The following is a 17,533-nucleotide window of genomic DNA, read 5'->3' on the forward strand; positions in this document are numbered from 1 at the left end:
TCATCAGAACAGTGGTTCTGCCTTTGTCACAAGCCCAATTGTATCTATTATGGCTGAAAGCAGCCAGCTTCCCTTCAGATATCTAGTGGCCAAACATCCAAATCTCTCCGCTGGCTCGCCATTGGAGGTAACAGCGATGCTCCATTAGTATCTCGCACCAACACTCTACTCCTAGAACTTACTAACTCTACCCTTTCATCCATCTGCCAAAGAAGAAACCCCGCCTTTCGGTATTGGACCGAGAAAACACCATCCGTCGATCTGTCCCTGTCCCTTAATATCAAAGCCGATCAACACTCTAGCACAGTCCTACCCCACTTCTACCAACTCCTCGACAGAAAATACAAGACGACCACCCACATATACACCGACGGCTCTAAGACTATTGACGACAGAGTCGGTTGTGGCACTGATGACCCCTCCGATAAACGAAGCATCGCCTTACCAACCCAGTGCTCCGTTTTCAGCGCCGAAGCATATGCCGTATTGAACGCCCTCCAGAATACCCAACAAAACCATTCAACATCTCTAACCATCTTCTCTGACTCAGCCAGTGTGCTGAAAGCCGTATCCAAGGGCAAGGGATTTCATCCATAGCAAGCGAAGCTTTAAACAAAAAAGCAACCCTAGTTTGGATTCCTGGACACGCCGGCATACCCGGTAACGAATTTGCAGACCGGCTGGCCTCAATAGGTGCCAATCTCACCCCATCACAAATATCTATCCCTCAACAAGATGCCTATCGTTACACCTCCAACAAACTTTCCCTAGCCTGGGAGAGAGACTGGGCAAACAACCGGACAGCCAAACTAATGCCATATTCGTTTTCATCTGGTGGAAAGATGGTTGTGCACCAACTGCTGTCATCTTCATATAAAAAAAACGCTTTGACAGCACTTGGTGCACTACCGGTGCACCACCAGGATGAAAACGAATATGGCATAAGTGAAGTGAAGAACTGCCCCCGAAAATGGATCGACCGGAAGAACCCCAGAGAGAGAACTGCCCTAACCCGATTACGGATTGGCCACACCAGGCTAATTCAGTCCTATCTTCTTGATAGGGACAACCCTCCCATCTGCCCTTCGTGCAGTTGTGTTGTCTCCGTCAAACACATCCTTGTTGATTGCTCTATATACGAAGAGCATAGAGCAGAGCATCAATTAGCTAGCAGCTTAAGGCAAATACTTGCCAATTGCCCCGACGAAAAGAAAAAGCTAATAAGTTTCCTTGCAAGTACAAACATCCTGCCTGAAATTTAAGCGAAAATAGGGAAGAATGACACTCCGTGTTAAACTCCCGTAACAAAGAAAAAAAAAAAAGTTAAATATCCTCCAAAATCAGTAAGCCTTGATAGCTACTCTCAGCTCTCTTGGCATCGTTGACTTGCGTGATGCGCCGCTCTCTTCGCTTGCTTCTTTTCATGCGTGAGCAGAGATGCCAATGTGCCTGATTTTTCGAGGCTCTGCCTGATAACTTGATGAGCCATTGAATTTCCCTGATTTTTGAAAATATGCCTGATTTTGCCTGATTTTTTGCGAATGTCATGAAAAATGGGTACCCAAGCAACCAAAAGTCGCGTTTTTACTTAACTCCGAACTCCGAAGTTCACATTTGGCTGAAAAAAATGTATTACGGGAACTTCAGGTGACTCTTGTCGCGTAAAAGTTACTCAGGAACTTCCATCGCCCTTTGAAAGGTTAAACTATCGATAACGGAACTTCTAAGCGCTTTTAATGGAACTTCTTTCAAGAAGGTCGATAACGTTCGCGTAACATTCCAAAACGCACCATTAAGATACTTGAAGGTGTTTTAAAGAACCTTTATGGGAATTCTAAGCGACATGTCAAAAATGTTTTTCAAGAAGGTCGATAACGTTCGCGTAACATTCTAAAGCGCACCATTAAGATACTTGAAAGTGTTTTAAAGAACCTATATGGGAATTCTAAGCGACATGTCAGAAATGTCTGTCAATTTCTTGTCATGGTATTTGTTTTGTTTATATCTGTACTGATATTTACAAATGGAATTCAAGATTTTTTCGAATTTTTCTTATAAATGTTAAATAAGATATTCGAATAAATTTTTGATGATGCGAATTTTTGTTATGATTCATATTGTGTACTGAAAATCCTTTGAACGAAATAAGGTACCTTCTATTGACCAACCCACTCAATCATCTCAAATGACATTAAGTTTTAATACTAATCATTACAGTGGCAATTAGCTATTGCTGGATTGGTCGAGAGGCTGGTGAGTTTCATTGCAACCTAGAGAGCAGCGGTTCAATTCTCTAGGCGTGTAAGCAGCTTTTGTAATCAAAATAATATAATTAAAATCAATGAGATAGACCATGATAGACCGGCAACCTAGCAATCTGACATGTGGTTGTCAGAGAAATCTGTCAATTGGATTTTTTTTTCGGCGCGTAGAAGTTTCTTGACATTCTCTTAGAAGCTGAATAGTGTTCTCTACAGCCACCTAAACGAACTTGAAAGTAGCTATAAGAACTTAAATTTTGGGCTGATTAGCGTTCTCTTCAGACACAAACGAGAGCTGATTAAGCTTCTATGGAACCTTTTTAAGGGAATTCTGGTTGCTTGGGTAGTAATAAGGAACATGAGTAGGTACCATAGCTGAAGTGAAAAAGTGAAAATGTGGCTGAATCAATGCAATCGAAAGATTGCTGTTAATTCTTATTTTAAAAAGGAATTTTAATGGAATCTTTCAATTGCTTGATACAGTAGAATTATTCAACCACCAAGTACGCTCACAAAACATATTAGAGTGAAAATGTGGAGCGATGATCAAAAAAAAGGTCATCACTTTGAGCGAAATATCCGTTACTTTAACGCTGCCTGATTTGTATTTCGCCTATTCCCTGATTTAAAAAAAAAACATGTCGGCAACCCTGTGCGTGAGTTCTTTTCCTTTCTCGTTGCACCTCGGCGCCTATGGCTTGATAGCTACTCTCGGCATCGCGGCTATAGAGTGCCTATAAGAATTCTTATATAGGCACTCTAGTTCCCAGTAAGCGCGTCCTCTCAGAAATCGACAGAGCATGCAAAAAATTGAGAGTTGAGTCACCGAACTTAGAATAAAACGGTTAACTTCGGCGACACTCCAAGAACGCAAATATTTTCATTTGGTTTGTCCTGCCGAGATACCTAGAGGCAACAAATACGAATGCGTACATGCGAAATCAGTTTGAATCGTACACTCGTACGGTGTGGTCGCATTTTGTCCCCGTGTCCCGTGTGTGCTTTCAATCGTAGCTGTCGACTTCTCAGGCAGGCGAACATGCGTCTCGGAGGGAAACATACAAACACGATTCGGATTGTGTTCGTGTGTTTCTCTGGAGGGCGTGTCTTAGCTTAATTCGTGGCACTCACCCAAGGCACGCGTATGGTGTGTTCCTCTCTTACGATGTGATGATGCAAAATCGCCAGAGAGATCGTTACGATCCCTCCCGGTAAATTTGAATCGGCAGAGAGGTAACTCAAATCGCCAGAGGGATCGTAACGATCTCTCTGGCGATTTTGCATCATCACATCGTAAGAGAGGAACACACCATACGCGTGCCTTGGGTGAGTGCCACGAATTAAGCTTAGACACGCCCTCCAGAGAAACACACGAACACAATCCGAATCGTGTTTGTATGTTTCCCTCCGAGACGCGTGTTCGCCTGCCTGAGAAGTCGACAGCTACGATTGAAAGCACACACGGGACACGGGGACAAAATGCGACCACACCGTACGAGTGTACGATTCAAACTGATTTCGCATGTACGCATTCGTATTTGTTGCCTCTAGGTATCTCGGCAGGACAAACCAAATGAAAATATTTGCGTTCTTGGAGTGTCGCCGAAGTTAACCGTTTTATTCTAAGTTCGGTGACTCAACTCTCAATTTTTTGCATGCTCTGTCGATTTCTGAGAGGACGCGCTTACTGGGCTCTGGCGATTTGAGTTACCTCTCTGCCGATTTGAGTTACCTCTCTGCCGATTCAAATTTACCGGGTTGGCTTGCGTGTTGCGCCGCTCTCTTCGCTTGCTTCTTTTCATGCGTGAGTTCTTTTCCTTTCTCGTTGCACATCGGCGCCTAGGCTAGGGTTTGGGTGGGAGTTGTTCGCTTAACTTTTAGATAAATTACTTCAACCATATATCTAATACATCTGTAAATAAAAACCTCATTTTGACAGCTTATCACATATATTTCAACAGCAAATAGCACGGGTTAAATGTTTTCATTCGTTCATTCTTAACCATTTATCAAATCAAATACTCTGGTAGTGAAGAATATTTCTCCATCAGCGCCTATTAAAGTTCAACCCCAGTATATTCCGTGCCTAGAAACAAATAAGGGTTATGTTATGTTACCAAATTGTAGATACCGTCTCTTACCGTTGAAAAAGCTGATCCAACAGCGTTCTGTAAATGCATTGTAGCATCTTCAGACTTCAACAAAAAATCATGAACCAACGTGGCCTCTTCCATACGACGTTCTAGAAACTTCCATGTTTTTTCGAAATCCGGAGAAGAATCTTGCATCATATACAACTCTGTAGCTTTATAAATACTCGCTAATCCGATTCGCCTAGTGTACCAATTGAACTAAAAAACAAAATAGATTTGATATGAACAAAAGGAAAAAAACAAATAGGGGCAGTTTACATCGACGGAGCGATCTCCTGCATAGTAACAAATATCGTCAACAAGCGTCAATACATTAGCCAGAGATGTTGGGGCATTCGGTGGGAGCGCCATCAATCCCAACGCTTGCGGCCAATGCCTTATGTACGGGGAAAGCATACGCAATCGTATTTCAATGGCTTTTCTAGCAAATTCGGCCGGATTTTGTGTTTTCTCTGTTAGCGTCGTTTGTGATTTTAGATACTCCACAAGATTCTCGTTGCATTGTTTATAAAAATGTTGAACCAGTTCGAACCCATTCCGTGGAAACAACCCACTGGTGACGCTGGGGTAGTTAATACTTTCCGCACCTTTGGCAATTGCTTGTTTAGACCATCCATGGCTCGGTACGAAATTGAGAGCTGCATTCAAAATGTTATTTTTGAGTGCAGAAATTTTTGCTTCATCTGTGTTGTCCTTTTGTTTGCTTTCAAAAAATGTGTTCTCTTTTTGCACCTCTCGGGTTCTGAATTCGTCAAATGTTTCACGATTTTTTTCAGACGGGGGTTTAGAGCAAAATAATCTGAGTGAAACGCCAGTTGTTATTGGACTTCTTGGTCCGAATGTTTTATTTCTATGTAGATCACAGCACAGGGCTCGTTTGACGTAAGCTGAAATAGTTATCAATAATTGTTAACTCAATACTTCACACAAAAATTAACAGAAAAGGAGAGAATTGACTTGAGCTGAAATTTTGCACAGGTCTCTTTTTAGGTCAATAGACAAAATGTATATAGACGGTTTATTTTTAATTTGATGATGAAATGTTTCCCATACTAATGTAGATGATAATAGTCTGTTGGTCTGCCAGGTAGTCAACCAATGACTCACGCCAATAAACAAACATTATTTATTTTTGTATGCAATTGTTTTTATTCTAGTATTGTATTACAGAAGTATTATTTTCATTATTTTGCTTTTTTGTGTGATTTCAATCCTATTGTGACACATTCATTAACCCTCGCCAATAAACAGTCCATGAGATCGAATGTGTTCAAAGCGTTTTTCAGCATACTCAATTTTCGTTCTTTAGTAAGTTCACTTAAAGACTCGCCATTCAAGACATCAACGCTAATATCGAAATCTATTTTTTCTTCTACAGGAAGTCCTTGTTGAACTTGATCTAACTCTGCTGAGAAATGAGCTCGGGACATATCTATAGACTTTCTCAAAGGCTTCAAAAATTGTTGATCTAATTGATCAATGTAACTACAAATGTCTGTTACATTTGTTTTATCCCGAATGATGAGGAAACGTAGGATATTCAAACCCGATATTATCTCATCGGCATTATCTATCAAATCAGTTTCAATATGATTTTTCAAAACGCATATTTCTGTCATCAATAGATGCTTCAGCGATTTTCCAAGGAATAAATCATTTTTCCTGTTTTTATCCCCATAATCTTCGATTGCTTTATGGACCATGTTTTTGAAAATAGTTGCCAGGTATGATCTTAATCCGCTATGATTCACACTCTTGAATAAATTTGATATTAGCAGATACCTTCCTTCACAATCAAATTTGAGGATATAATCTCGTAATAGCAATGTTCCTTCTTTTCGGTTCCTTTCGATACTCGAGTATATAATAGTCTGGGTCAGATACTGACAGAACAATCTGTGCATGTTTTCATCCAAATCCTTGGCTTGAAGATGTTTCGTTCCTAGAATCTCCAACAAAGTTTGACCCATTTGTATCCCTTTATAGTTAATCGCCGATTGCTCATGCGACAAAAAATGAACGCAGAATCCAAGGCACGTCTCAAACAGATAATGTGAGGTATATAATTTCGGTGCAGTTTCCGGTACCAAATCCCCAACGAGCAATAGGTAATAAAACATTGCTAGTGATTCGGTGGAGCATTTATCTTGCATCCTAAAAATGTTTTGTTTAAGATTTTGACGACTTTTTTCAAATACCGAAGAGCAAACATATTCGTTGTTATGGAACAAAAGAAAAAAGAAGGGATCTCCAGTAAGCTTTAGTATGACCAAAATAAGGTCTTCGGCAACTTGTCTCGTGTACGTTTTAACATCTGTAAAAAAAATATAGATAACGCAAGTTCAAATCGTGAAAACAGATACATACCCATTTTATCAGTCTTCTTTTCCACATTCAAGTAAATTGAAGATTTTTGCAACAGTTGCAAAATGAAACAAATCAGGATATTTTTTCTAGTTGCTGTTGTATCCCGAAAAACTGTAGTGGCATCATTTTGAAGTAGTTTGGTAAAAGGTTCTAAGAAAAGTAGAACGGTCATGTAAAGTTGCAAAATTCGACGAACAGTTGAATCGGTTTCTAGTAGTAGCTCCTGTTTTTCATCGCTGTTTTTTATGTATTCCGGCAGATTTACCTTCTCGATGTATGTTAATATCGAGTTCAAACTGAATTCGAAAGATCGCGGTTTATTGTTGTGGAGTCTCAAAAGAACTATTTGTAGGCTCTTTAGCAAGCTAGTAAAGATTTCATCGTGATTCGTGGTTTCAATTTTCTCCAGTATTTCAAGCAGCGTTTCTTGTGGATTACAACGCTCTGCAACAAGTTTAAGTAGATCTTCCGACATCGAGTATAGTTCGAAGTTGGCTTCCAAATTTTGTTCCGTCAAATACCCTGCTAATAGTGATACAATATCCATACATTCTGCTTGCAAGTTAGCTTCGTTTTTAACGTCTTGCAAAGCTTTGGTTACTTCTTTGTATTGTCCTGCGAGCAATTTATTGTTTAAAAACGTTTTTAGACTCATTTTATTCACGAAAAATTTCACTTTTGTTGACCAAATTGACAGAATGCGGTTAACGGGTTGACAGATAAATTACCCAATATTTATAAAAAAAATGTTGCAATATACTTACCGTGGCACATAAAATGTTTTAAGCTTTGAGGAACATACTTCGAATACATCATCATTTTATACTTTTTGAACACGAATATTTGCAAATATTCTGTAGACCAATATTCAATAATGTTTTAAATATATCAAGTCCGTGGATTTCTCGTTTTGAAATAATAAAGAATTTATTTATATTTTCTATAAACACACTCAAATATACGACACTCACTCTTTGTAAAATTTAATCCACCGCGAACGGTATAAACTTACACGGTTACGAATTGAAATTCAACATTAGGGCAACTTTTACTGTATTCTTGGTCTTAAAAAATCTTCAAAAAAATGGCATTTCGTATAAAAAAAAGAAATAAATCTTTCCGTGGGATACAGCTGTCAGACGGTTTGGAACCGGGACCTACCCCCAGATAAAGGATGAACACTATGACATGACAAATGACATAAAAAAAATGCAGAGGAAAAATATGTTGATTGAAAAAGGATTTGTAAAAATCAATGAAAATAAGATGAAAGAAAGAAATCGAGGAATTAAAAATAGTGAGCCAAGTTTGTATTAAGATGCAGGAAAAGAATGTATAACAGGCACAGTTCGAACGTAACTCACATGTACCGTCAGGATGAGTACAGTTAATGTGGAAAAGAGATGGCAAGAAATAATGACGGTGCAAAATTCTAAAATGCTTAATTGGAAATATAAGGTGTGTTCAACGAAACCCAATCGAAATCAATTGAAATGGATTGACAGTTGATCAGCTGTTTTTCCAATTGACTTCGATCGATTTCTATTAGGCTGTTGATTGAACAGCCATTCACTAATACTAACGCACTGGCGCAGTGTTTTCAGATGTAATTTTCTTTATCAGCTTCGTTCAGAATTCGAAAAGGCGGTTTACTCAAGGCAAATTGTAATAAATCCATCATTTTGGCCATCTCAATGGCAATTCTTTCCCGTATACAAGCTGTCCGAAAAATTTCAGATGAGGAAGTTTGTTGTTCGACTCGAACTATATTAGAATACTAAAAAGGAATTTGTTTAGAATAATGAGCTATTTTTAGGGAAAAGAAAAGCACAAAAGCGAAAAATTGTTGCTATAGGAAAATAATTATTATTTTAAAAACATATAATCATGATATTATGAAATAAAATACAGTGGATCGATAAATTTTATATTTTATTTGACATTTTTTCATATTTCACAACATAGACCAAATTTCACTTCCTATTTATTAACATAGTTGGTCACTTCCTATTTGATTATTATAGTAATCCAAGACCGACTGACAGATGTACTGTGAAAATGAAGTCCAGAACAGCACAGAACAGCGACGCCACATCGACCGACATCTCTTTCAGCACCACGGACCAGCACGACTAGCACAGCACCACCGACTCAGGATACCTGTCACAGCAATACCGACTCAGCATGACTGGTACAGCACCACAGACCCAGCATGTCTGACACCACCAGACCAGCGCGTCTAGCACAGCACCACCAATCCAGAATACCTGGCACAGCCATACCGACTCAGAATGACTGGCACAACACCACCGATCCAGCATGGCTGACATAGCACCACCGATCAGCACCACTGACTCCGCACGACTAGCACTGCACCACCGACTCAGCACACGACAGAAAACACCGCGCCGAATGACACCGCTTTCATTTATTTCTTCTAATAACTTTTTCACAACAAACCGAATCAGCTGTTTTTGACAGAAAACAACTGCATTTGTGTTAGTGTAATAGAAATCGATAGAAACGAATCCTGCCTCCGAGCTTGATCGTTTTCGATTGGTTTCGATCGATTTCGATTGGCTTCAATGAACGTCAATTGGATTAGTTTCGACCAAAACATTGGCTGAGTGAACAACCATATACCAATCGAAATCGATTGAAACCAATTTCAATTGGCTATTGAACGGGCCTATAAATAATTAAAGCGCGTCCTAGCTTCGGCTGGACATATACTAAAATTGGAACGATACAGAGAAGATTAGCATGGCCGGCAAGGCCCCTGCGCAAGGATTAACGAATTCTTTACAGGTGAGTTACCCGAGTGATTGCCATAATGCGTCAAAAGTACTTGCAACGTGTTGAGTTGTTCTATACCCTCAGTTTAGCTCTTCGTTTTCATTCTTTAAAAAAGTCCTATTTTGATTATAAAAATATGAGCGTGCGCAAACAAACGTCAACCTGTTCATTAATTTATAACCTATAAGTTTTTCGATTCCCGATTCATAAATATTAAATTCTTCGCTAAAATGGTATTTAAATCCGGTCAAAATGATAAAAAAATTAAATCTAAAACATCTGAAGAGAAAGGAATATGGAGCAAAGCAATAGTTCCCATGTCGGAATGGAACGACAAGGTAAGAATGATTGTTCTATTTTGAATTCGAGTTATCAATCAGCTCGGTCCGATTCCAATTAACACGCTCGAAATTAATTAACCAATTATCGTTAAAAAGTAACCATTTTCACACCTTTCCGCGTTAAGTGATTTTTTGGTTTCTTCCATAGAAGTCATTTTTTGACTTCTCTTGAGAAGTGGAAATATGGTTACTTTTTAACCGCAGTCGATATTAGCAGATAAGTAAGAAAATGGTTATTTTTACAGAGATGAGGAATTTCGATTCGTTTAAATGAAAAAATAATTATTTCGAATGAATTCGGAAGACATAGAATTAAGACAACAAATTTTAATTGCAATTTTATTGAGCAGAGATAAAAACAAAATCTTTTCATCATTTTGAAATCTTCCTGTTTTCAGTATGTTGAAATTTTCATACATTTTATTCGCTGTGGAACCAAAACTCATCGCTCATACAAAGGTGGCTCCACGGCCGAAACCAAAAAGCGTAACGACGGTTCCTGTGAAAGTGGGTGTATGATAACCATCTGTTGAGTCTTGCTTAAGCGGGCGGCCAGTGACAAGGGGGTGTTTCAACAACCTTAAAAGTAAAATGAAATTGTTAAAAAATGTTCAAAATTTATCCAAAAAACAGGATAGTTTACCAGTCCTGACTTTCCCTCTCCTAACCCGGCCCGCTGCTAGGAATCAAGAAATTCCATATAGCAGACGTAGTTCTACGAATCTTATATCGACTGAAAATTTCATGAATGTACGTTCGAATTACACCTCTATGATGGTGCTCCAAACGGTTTACGGTTTTAGGATCATGGCGAGAGTAGGAGGCGTTCTTGGAACCGATGAATTAAAATTGTTTCCGCCATCAACCGTTTATGTTCTCTTGATCCTCGTTGAACATTCTGAAAACAAAACAAAATTTCGTAAATTTAGAGCAAATTGCGGTAATGAAACTACGAGTGCTCGTTATTTTATTTCAAATTACAAGATTCCAACCGGAATATCTTTCGGTAGGAATCTTATTGATATCCATTGTAATTCTGAAATAGAATAAATTTATAGAATTATACTGCCAGAAGATGACGTAAATAGAAAATGCTACTAGCGACTGGGAGCAGTAAGAGCGTGAACAAACAGAAAGAAAGGATCCTACATAATTTGGAAAATCTTCCGGCAGTAATTCGTTAATCGAAGATAATTCAATTAAAAAACACTAACCTTTCAGTAAAATGTCTCTTCCCGGATCGAACTGTTGTATCATCAGCATTTCTTTTTGAGATAATTTCACAAAAATCCGATTATTACTACCGCACAAGCGTCCGACCACCAATAACGCCAATGCTCGCACTCGACCCCTGGCTTAAATCTGGAGTTGTTCCTGATTTAGATTTAAAAAAAAATATCGAAACGAATCTTTAGATTTTAGATACCTAATAACTTGTCGGCGCTTACCTTGTTGGTTGATGTCTGCAACTTCTCTTGTCAGCGAGGGACCGGATTTGGAAGCGGTGTATTCGTGTTGGATCCAGCAACGATAACCTGGCAAGTAGTTGGATCGGTACTAAAACTAATTTTCGACGGAATCGGTTTTTGGCCGATTTACAGTACCCAGTGGGCACTAGAAATTAAGTTACGTCAAAGATTGTTGCTAAAATGGCGGACACCGTTTTTGATCAAATTTTCAACCATTTTTTTGGTTATTGCATTGGAGCTAGCTATAAGGTTAGAATTGCGCTTTGAAAAATCGTTAAAAAGTAACCATATTGGCAGTTCTACAGCGATAACCATAAAATGGTTACTTTTTAAACATAAATGGTTAATAAAAAATTAGCGTGAAGGGGATTTGGTTACGTGTGGCTCATACACGTTCAGTCGGTTTGTCATGCATTGCTTTCTTCCGATCAAAAGGGCTCATTTATTTAGTTAATTATATCAGTCGGTACATAATACTTTTTCCGATCATTGAATGAACTTTTTGGACTAGTTTCGAAGTATTCTACATTTGTTTATAACTTCACAATTCATGATTAATAAAACGACAACCACACGCAGCGAAAAGATTTTTTATTTCAAAGGAAAGTGCAGGGAAAACAGAGGAAAATTTCCAATGCATTTTTGTTTGTTTCAAAGAATTTTTCTTTTGAGAAATCTTTGATTCAAAATATTGATACTTTAAAACAAAAAACAGTTTCTTTTGATTCAAAGTTGCTTTCTTTAGCCACAATGTAATTTAATTTAGATTTAAAAGCATTTATTCATTGAACCATTTTCTATTTATTCCAATTGGAAGCATTATTTTCTGTTGTTTTGAAATCAATAAAATAAAAAGAAAGGATTTCAAATTTATTTTTATTCACAAATAAATGAAACACTGGGTCACACACTGGTTCACTTTAATCGAATCATCCGGTTTAAATTTTCGTGGACATGATCGCTGGATTGGAGCGGTGTCACCTCGGTTGAGGCATCCAGGGACTTGGAAAACCATATATTTCAAGCACTTATTGAAAATCTTCAATATTCATTATTTAATTAACATAAACTTACCATACTTTTTTTTGTAATTCGTTTATTTGAAACGGCTCATACCTTGAGGGTTTAAGGAGCCAAACTCGTTTTGTTTTTTACAATTGTTTGCTTAAGTCTAGATCACTTTTTTAACACTTTTTGAAGAGAATAGGAAATAGAAAGGGAAATATGAAAATAAAAAGAATTATAGACGGAGATCAATAGCATTTAGGAAAAGGTATATTTCGAACATGTAGTCCAAGTCCATCACAGCTAACACATCCCTCACTGGAACGTCAGGTGGTTTTCCTCGGGCCCGAAGGGAGTCTATTAAATTCGTTCTACCGACAAGACTCCTAACTAAGCTAACTCTGATCCACATTTTCACACGACCAGCCAAACCGATTTTTCGTTTTAAATTCTTCTTACTCAATGCAAAAAACCTTCTAAGTTTGAAGTTTTTATTTTAAGAAATTATTCCTTTGCATTGAATACATTTGTCTTTGGTTGAAAGAAAATTTTCTTTGTTTCCAAATAAAATGCAATTGAACAAATGTCTTTTGAATCAAAGAATTTGTTTAAAATCAAAGTCCGAAATTATTCGATTAAAAAAATTAATTCTTTCTTTCAAAAATTATTTATTTGAAACAAAACCATCATTCATTGATTCAAAGAAAACAGAAGATTGAATCGAAAAAATGTTTTTTTTTTAATCAAAGTCAGTTTTGTTTTGTTTCAAAATCCAAGTTTTCTCTGCGTGCATATACAGTGGTGTTCGAAATTATAGCAGCGCAAGTGAAGCACATCGAATTATACTGCGTACTTGTATGAGTGTTGTCCTCTGCTAACATATGTTACGCACGTTAGTGTATTGATGAGTGATGAGACGCTCGACTATTTCGATGCACTACGCACTTGTTTAATTATTCGGTTGCCATTTTGAAAACATATCGTTCTTGGGCTGTTTGAAAAAATAGCAGCACAGGTTACAAAGTGCACTAAATCGCTGAAGTTTTGTAGAAATTCATAGTTTTCGATGTGAATTTGTTGTGGTAAGAGACATAAAGGTTCCATGATGAGTTGTGGTTGATTAGACATTACCGAAAATCTGCAATATTTCAGCAAAATGGGTAGCTCGAAGCATTGTTCGTTCGAAGAACGAAATCACTTCAAACGACAGATTGCAAGCGGAAAAACATATCGTGAAGTTCAGGAACTGCTTAACTATTCTGCGAAAAAGGTATACAATGCATTGCACTGGAAGGAAAAGGGTGAAACTCGTGGCAGAAAGCGAGCTACAGCTTCACGAACTGACCGGAAGATGATTCGGTTGGTGAAAATACAACCACACATCTCAACAAGAGCACTGAAACAAGAGTTGGATCTTCCCATCAGTACCTCAACAGTAAGAAAACGTCTGATTGGAGCTGAATTGCAAGCTAGAAGCCCGAGGAAAGTGCCCCTACCACAGAGAACAGACATCGAGCGTGCCCCTACTAACTTCACGACATATTCATAACCGCTTGAACTTAGCCAACTCTCACGTCGATTGGCCCATTCAAAAATTGCGTAACATTTTGTGGACTGATGAAAGCAAAGTAGAGTTGTTAGGTTCCAGCGGTAGGCGAATGTTCGTCAGGCGTCCTCCAGGTGCAGAATTCCAACCCCAGTACACCGTGAAAACGGTTAAACATGGTGGTATCAAAATCATGGTGTGGGGATGTTTTTCGTACCACGGTGTTGGGCCCATCCATCGTATAGACGGTATCATGGACGCACTTGATTACGTGGAAATTCCGCAGAATATCATGCTACCATACGCAGAAGAGGAAATGCCCTTGAAATGGATCTTCCAACAGGACAATGACCCGAAACATACCAGCAGACGAGCAAAAGCGTGATTCCGGGACAATAACGTGGATGTGATGGATTAGCCGGCTCAATCGCCGGACCTCAATCTTATCGAAAATTTGTGGGGAGACATCAAAAAGGCAGTTTTCGAGGCAAAGCTGACAAATGCAGAGCAACTTTGGGTTGTATTTCGCCGTGCATGGTAAGAAATACCTGTCATACGGTGCCAAAAGCTTGTGGACTCTATGTCACGCCGTTGCGCTGCAGTGATCAGAAATAACGGGTACACTACGAAGTATTGATGTCATAAATGACTTTCACATACAAAAAGACTTGGTATGAATTCATTATATGTTTTTAAAAAATATTTTCTTTCTTGCTGTTATTATTTCGAACAGGGTAAAAATGATTTTTTAATTATTCTCAGCCTGCAATTGATATTCTGATCCTAAATCTTTTGTATTTCTAATGTACCACTAATATGCTTACTAAACCAAGAGAGAATTGAAATAAAAGTGACAATACAGAAAAATGCCTAAATTATTTAAACTATTTCCGAGCCGCTGCTATTATTTCGAACATCACTGTATATAGATTTCATAGATTAATGGATTCTATGGATATAATGGAGATGAATAAACCAAGTTTAAAATCCCAAAAAAAAATTTATATAAAAAATGTATGTATAGGTAATATCTTAGATCTGAATTTTCATTGAGGGATTTGTTTAACAGAAAAACATTACATGAATAACGATGTTTTGACTCTTTTGTAGTATCAAACTGCTTTTTTTACAATTAAGAATAAATTTTTGAAATAAAAGGGTTCTTAAAAATTGTTTTTTTTTGCAGGATGAATTTTTGGATGTTATCTACTGGTCGAGACAGGTGCTTGGCATTCTTATCGGCGTAGTGATGGGTTTGATCCCATTGAAAGGATTCGTGGCATTAGCTTTGTAAGTACAGACCCCGTTCGTTTTTGGCAACATTCGATTTTGGCAATATTCGATTTGGCAACATCCGATTTTGGCACATGTGAAAAAATCGAACGGTTTTTAGAAACAACATTGCCTTTTAGTTTTCACTATAACAGCATCAATATAATTTTGATAAACACCATAAATACGTTTTTACGTTCTGAAATGGTGTTGAAATACAAAAACAAAAACAAAAGTTTTGTTTTAATTATAAAGAACTCAAAAATATGAAAAATTCAAAAAGTTCAAAAACAAATACAAACAAAAGACTAAATATGACAAAAAAACAACTAAAAAATAATAAAGAACGACAAAAACAGGAAATATGACAAAAAAAACAAGCATTATAAACAAAACAAGAATAGTGCAAAATCCATCAAAAACATGATAAAAAATAAATAAAAAATGACTAAAATGGTTGGAAATTGACTTAATATTACTTTAATGATGAGAATAATAGTAATTTTTTTTTAAATAAGCAAAAAACCGTTCGATTTTGGCAACACAAAATGTTCCGGCATGTTGCCAAAATCGAACGGGGTCTGTATTTCATTTTATTGTAACAAATATAATAACATTGTTCAATGCTTTTCTTTGCAGGTTTGCGTTAGTCAATAGCGGTGTCGTTTATCTTTATAGCAATAATTTTCAGAAGATAGACGAAGAAGTGTACGGTGGAATGTGGGAGGTTATTAAGGAAGGTTTTATGACTTCATTTGCCTGTTTTCTCGTCACATGGATCATTTTTTATACAGGTACACATTTTGATAGTTTAACAATAGATGAAATGAATTAATTGAATAAAAATGATGAAAAAATTTATTTGTCAAAGATTTACATATCACAGTACATTAAGAAACTTCGAAGTATTCATAGGATTTTGATTGTTATTTCAAGAACGCTATGATACTCAGGCACTTATGCATATTGAACTCAGCTCGCACACGATGTCTGCTCTTATAATGAACTTGTTGTTGTTTGTTGAATTTTCATAATCTTAAAGTCTTATATCACTTGGGGGAACACGAAAGAAAAAAGTTTCAAATTATAATTTAAGGCATTTATGTTTTAAAACATTTAACCGTACCCTGCGTTCCCATGGGCCACGGCGGCGGTGTGCATGCGTGTGATAATGATGATTTACTATCATTGTCATGACAGGGTCGTTGCACACATCTTGTCAAGCATGGATCATAATATGATTCAAATTAGAAGGCGTGATGGACACCTTTATTTAAATTAAATTAGCGGTAGGTTCAGTGGTGTCCCAATTTTTCATGATCAATGCTGATAGGATGAATGGAAGTTGAAACACTTGCCCTCCCTTCCGTTGAACAATGGGAAAATTTGGTAGCGAAAATATCACTATTTGCCGTCATAAAGTGATACTTTTCAATAGGGCATAATCTGTTTGGTAAGGTAGTTAGCTAGTTTAGTTTCATAGAATTAGGATGTTTCAAGTATTGCTAGATTAGCCCCCTTATTCTGCGCCGCGCGTGAGGTGACGATAGTCGAATCACCCTAGTCACCCGATTCCAGTAGTCGCTTTAGGTGAGAATCGTCTTTTAGAATTAACTTTTTGAGTTCTTATCCTAATCTAGTAGTCTGCTGGGCATGAACCTCTGTCACATCGGCTTCGGGAATGAGGTGACAAGACTCACGTGACTCCGACTCGACTCGACTATCGTCACCTCACGCGCGGCGCAGAATAAGGGGGTAGGTATAGGTAATGGTATTCACCTCCCTAATGCTCTAGAAATGTGCATTTGCGGTTTATGAATTTTGTTGGTTTATTCTTAAATCAAGCATTTTACAAGAACTAGAGGCTCATTGGACTGGAATACTTTGAACAATATGATATATCATTATGAAATGCACTTTCGACATTTGTTTTTATTTATTTATTTACTTTTGGTAGATCTATACATTTTTCGATTAGGATTGAAATTCATAAATCGAAGTTTAAAATAGAAAATATGAATTCGATAAGCAAGAAGAAGTAGATAGTTTAGATCATTCATTTTGGGCATTTAAAAACAGACACACGGTTTATTTGAATTGAACCCCTATCGTGTAGATTAAGTATTATAGTTTGTTAGAGAAGTTGACCACAATTAGTGATGAGGTTTTAAAGAACAGCTCTGTCATTTTCCTGTTCCGTTGATAAGTTGACGATACCAATAAAGCTATTGCTATTTAAGCTTACAGCTCATTGTTTGATTAGTTTAAGAGACACCTTTTCTAGATTCTGTTTTTATGATATTCTAATTGAGTTATCGAATAA

At 37.4% G+C, this 17,533-nt stretch overlaps 2 protein-coding genes and 1 pseudogene across 3 annotated transcripts; 2 read left to right on the top strand and 1 right to left on the bottom strand.

Annotated features, from left to right (window-relative positions):
• Positions 1-4,191: 4,191 nt before the first annotated feature.
• On the bottom strand, positions 4,192-7,996 carry LOC129751954 (ubiquinone biosynthesis protein COQ9, mitochondrial-like). 2 transcript variants are annotated; one of them, XM_055747748.1, is made up of 4 exons: positions 7,546-7,758; positions 4,673-5,301; positions 4,403-4,612; positions 4,192-4,347 (listed from the first exon to the last, which is right to left on the bottom strand). In XM_055747748.1, exons 1-4 carry the CDS (start codon positions 7,598-7,600, stop codon positions 4,309-4,311), a joined length of 933 nt encoding a protein of 310 aa, XP_055603723.1. In that variant the 5' UTR covers positions 7,601-7,758; the 3' UTR covers positions 4,192-4,308. The 2 variants fall into 2 exon arrangements, with proteins under 2 accessions (XP_055603723.1, XP_055603722.1); XM_055747747.1 differs by lacking the exons at positions 4,192-4,347; positions 4,403-4,612; positions 4,673-5,301 and adding exons at positions 5,309-6,728; positions 6,782-7,396 and having other exon boundaries at positions 7,546-7,996.
• Positions 7,997-9,489: 1,493 nt separating this feature from the next.
• Positions 9,490-9,607, top strand: LOC129758836 (U6 spliceosomal RNA; annotated as a pseudogene).
• Positions 9,608-9,718: 111 nt separating this feature from the next.
• LOC129755324 (GEL complex subunit OPTI) lies at positions 9,719-16,067 on the top strand. The gene is made up of 3 exons (XM_055751755.1): positions 9,719-9,915; positions 15,125-15,228; positions 15,850-16,067. Exons 1-3 carry the CDS (start codon positions 9,808-9,810, stop codon positions 16,043-16,045), a joined length of 408 nt encoding a protein of 135 aa, XP_055607730.1. The 5' UTR covers positions 9,719-9,807; the 3' UTR covers positions 16,046-16,067.
• Positions 16,068-17,533: the final 1,466 nt, after the last annotated feature.

The sequence above is a fragment of the Uranotaenia lowii genome, chromosome 3, assembly GCF_029784155.1.
Source record: "Uranotaenia lowii strain MFRU-FL chromosome 3, ASM2978415v1, whole genome shotgun sequence".
In the NCBI taxonomy this organism is placed as follows: domain Eukaryota; kingdom Metazoa; phylum Arthropoda; class Insecta; order Diptera; family Culicidae; genus Uranotaenia; species Uranotaenia lowii.

What these genes read in the sequence shown, in the direction of transcription:
- LOC129751954 (XM_055747747.1), bottom strand. Translation starts at nt 7,600, where the DNA reads ATGATGATGTATTCGAAGTATGTTCCTCAAAGCTTAAAACATTTTATG. An exon ending in AAAACATTTTATGTGCCACG is followed by an intron (nt 7,397 to 7,545) that starts GTAAGTATATTG and finishes AATTGCTCGCAG; the next exon opens with GACAATACAAAGAAGTAACC. An exon ending in AAAGAAGACTGATAAAATGG is followed by an intron (nt 6,729 to 6,781) that starts GTATGTATCTGT and finishes TTTTTTTTACAG; the next exon opens with ATGTTAAAACGTACACGAGA.
- LOC129755324 (XM_055751755.1), top strand. Translation starts at nt 9,808, where the DNA reads ATGGTATTTAAATCCGGTCAAAATGATAAAAAAATTAAATCTAAAACA. An exon ending in TGTCGGAATGGAACGACAAG is followed by an intron (nt 9,916 to 15,124) that starts GTAAGAATGATT and finishes TTTTTTTTGCAG; the next exon opens with GATGAATTTTTGGATGTTAT. An exon ending in GGATTCGTGGCATTAGCTTT is followed by an intron (nt 15,229 to 15,849) that starts GTAAGTACAGAC and finishes TTTTCTTTGCAG; the next exon opens with GTTTGCGTTAGTCAATAGCG.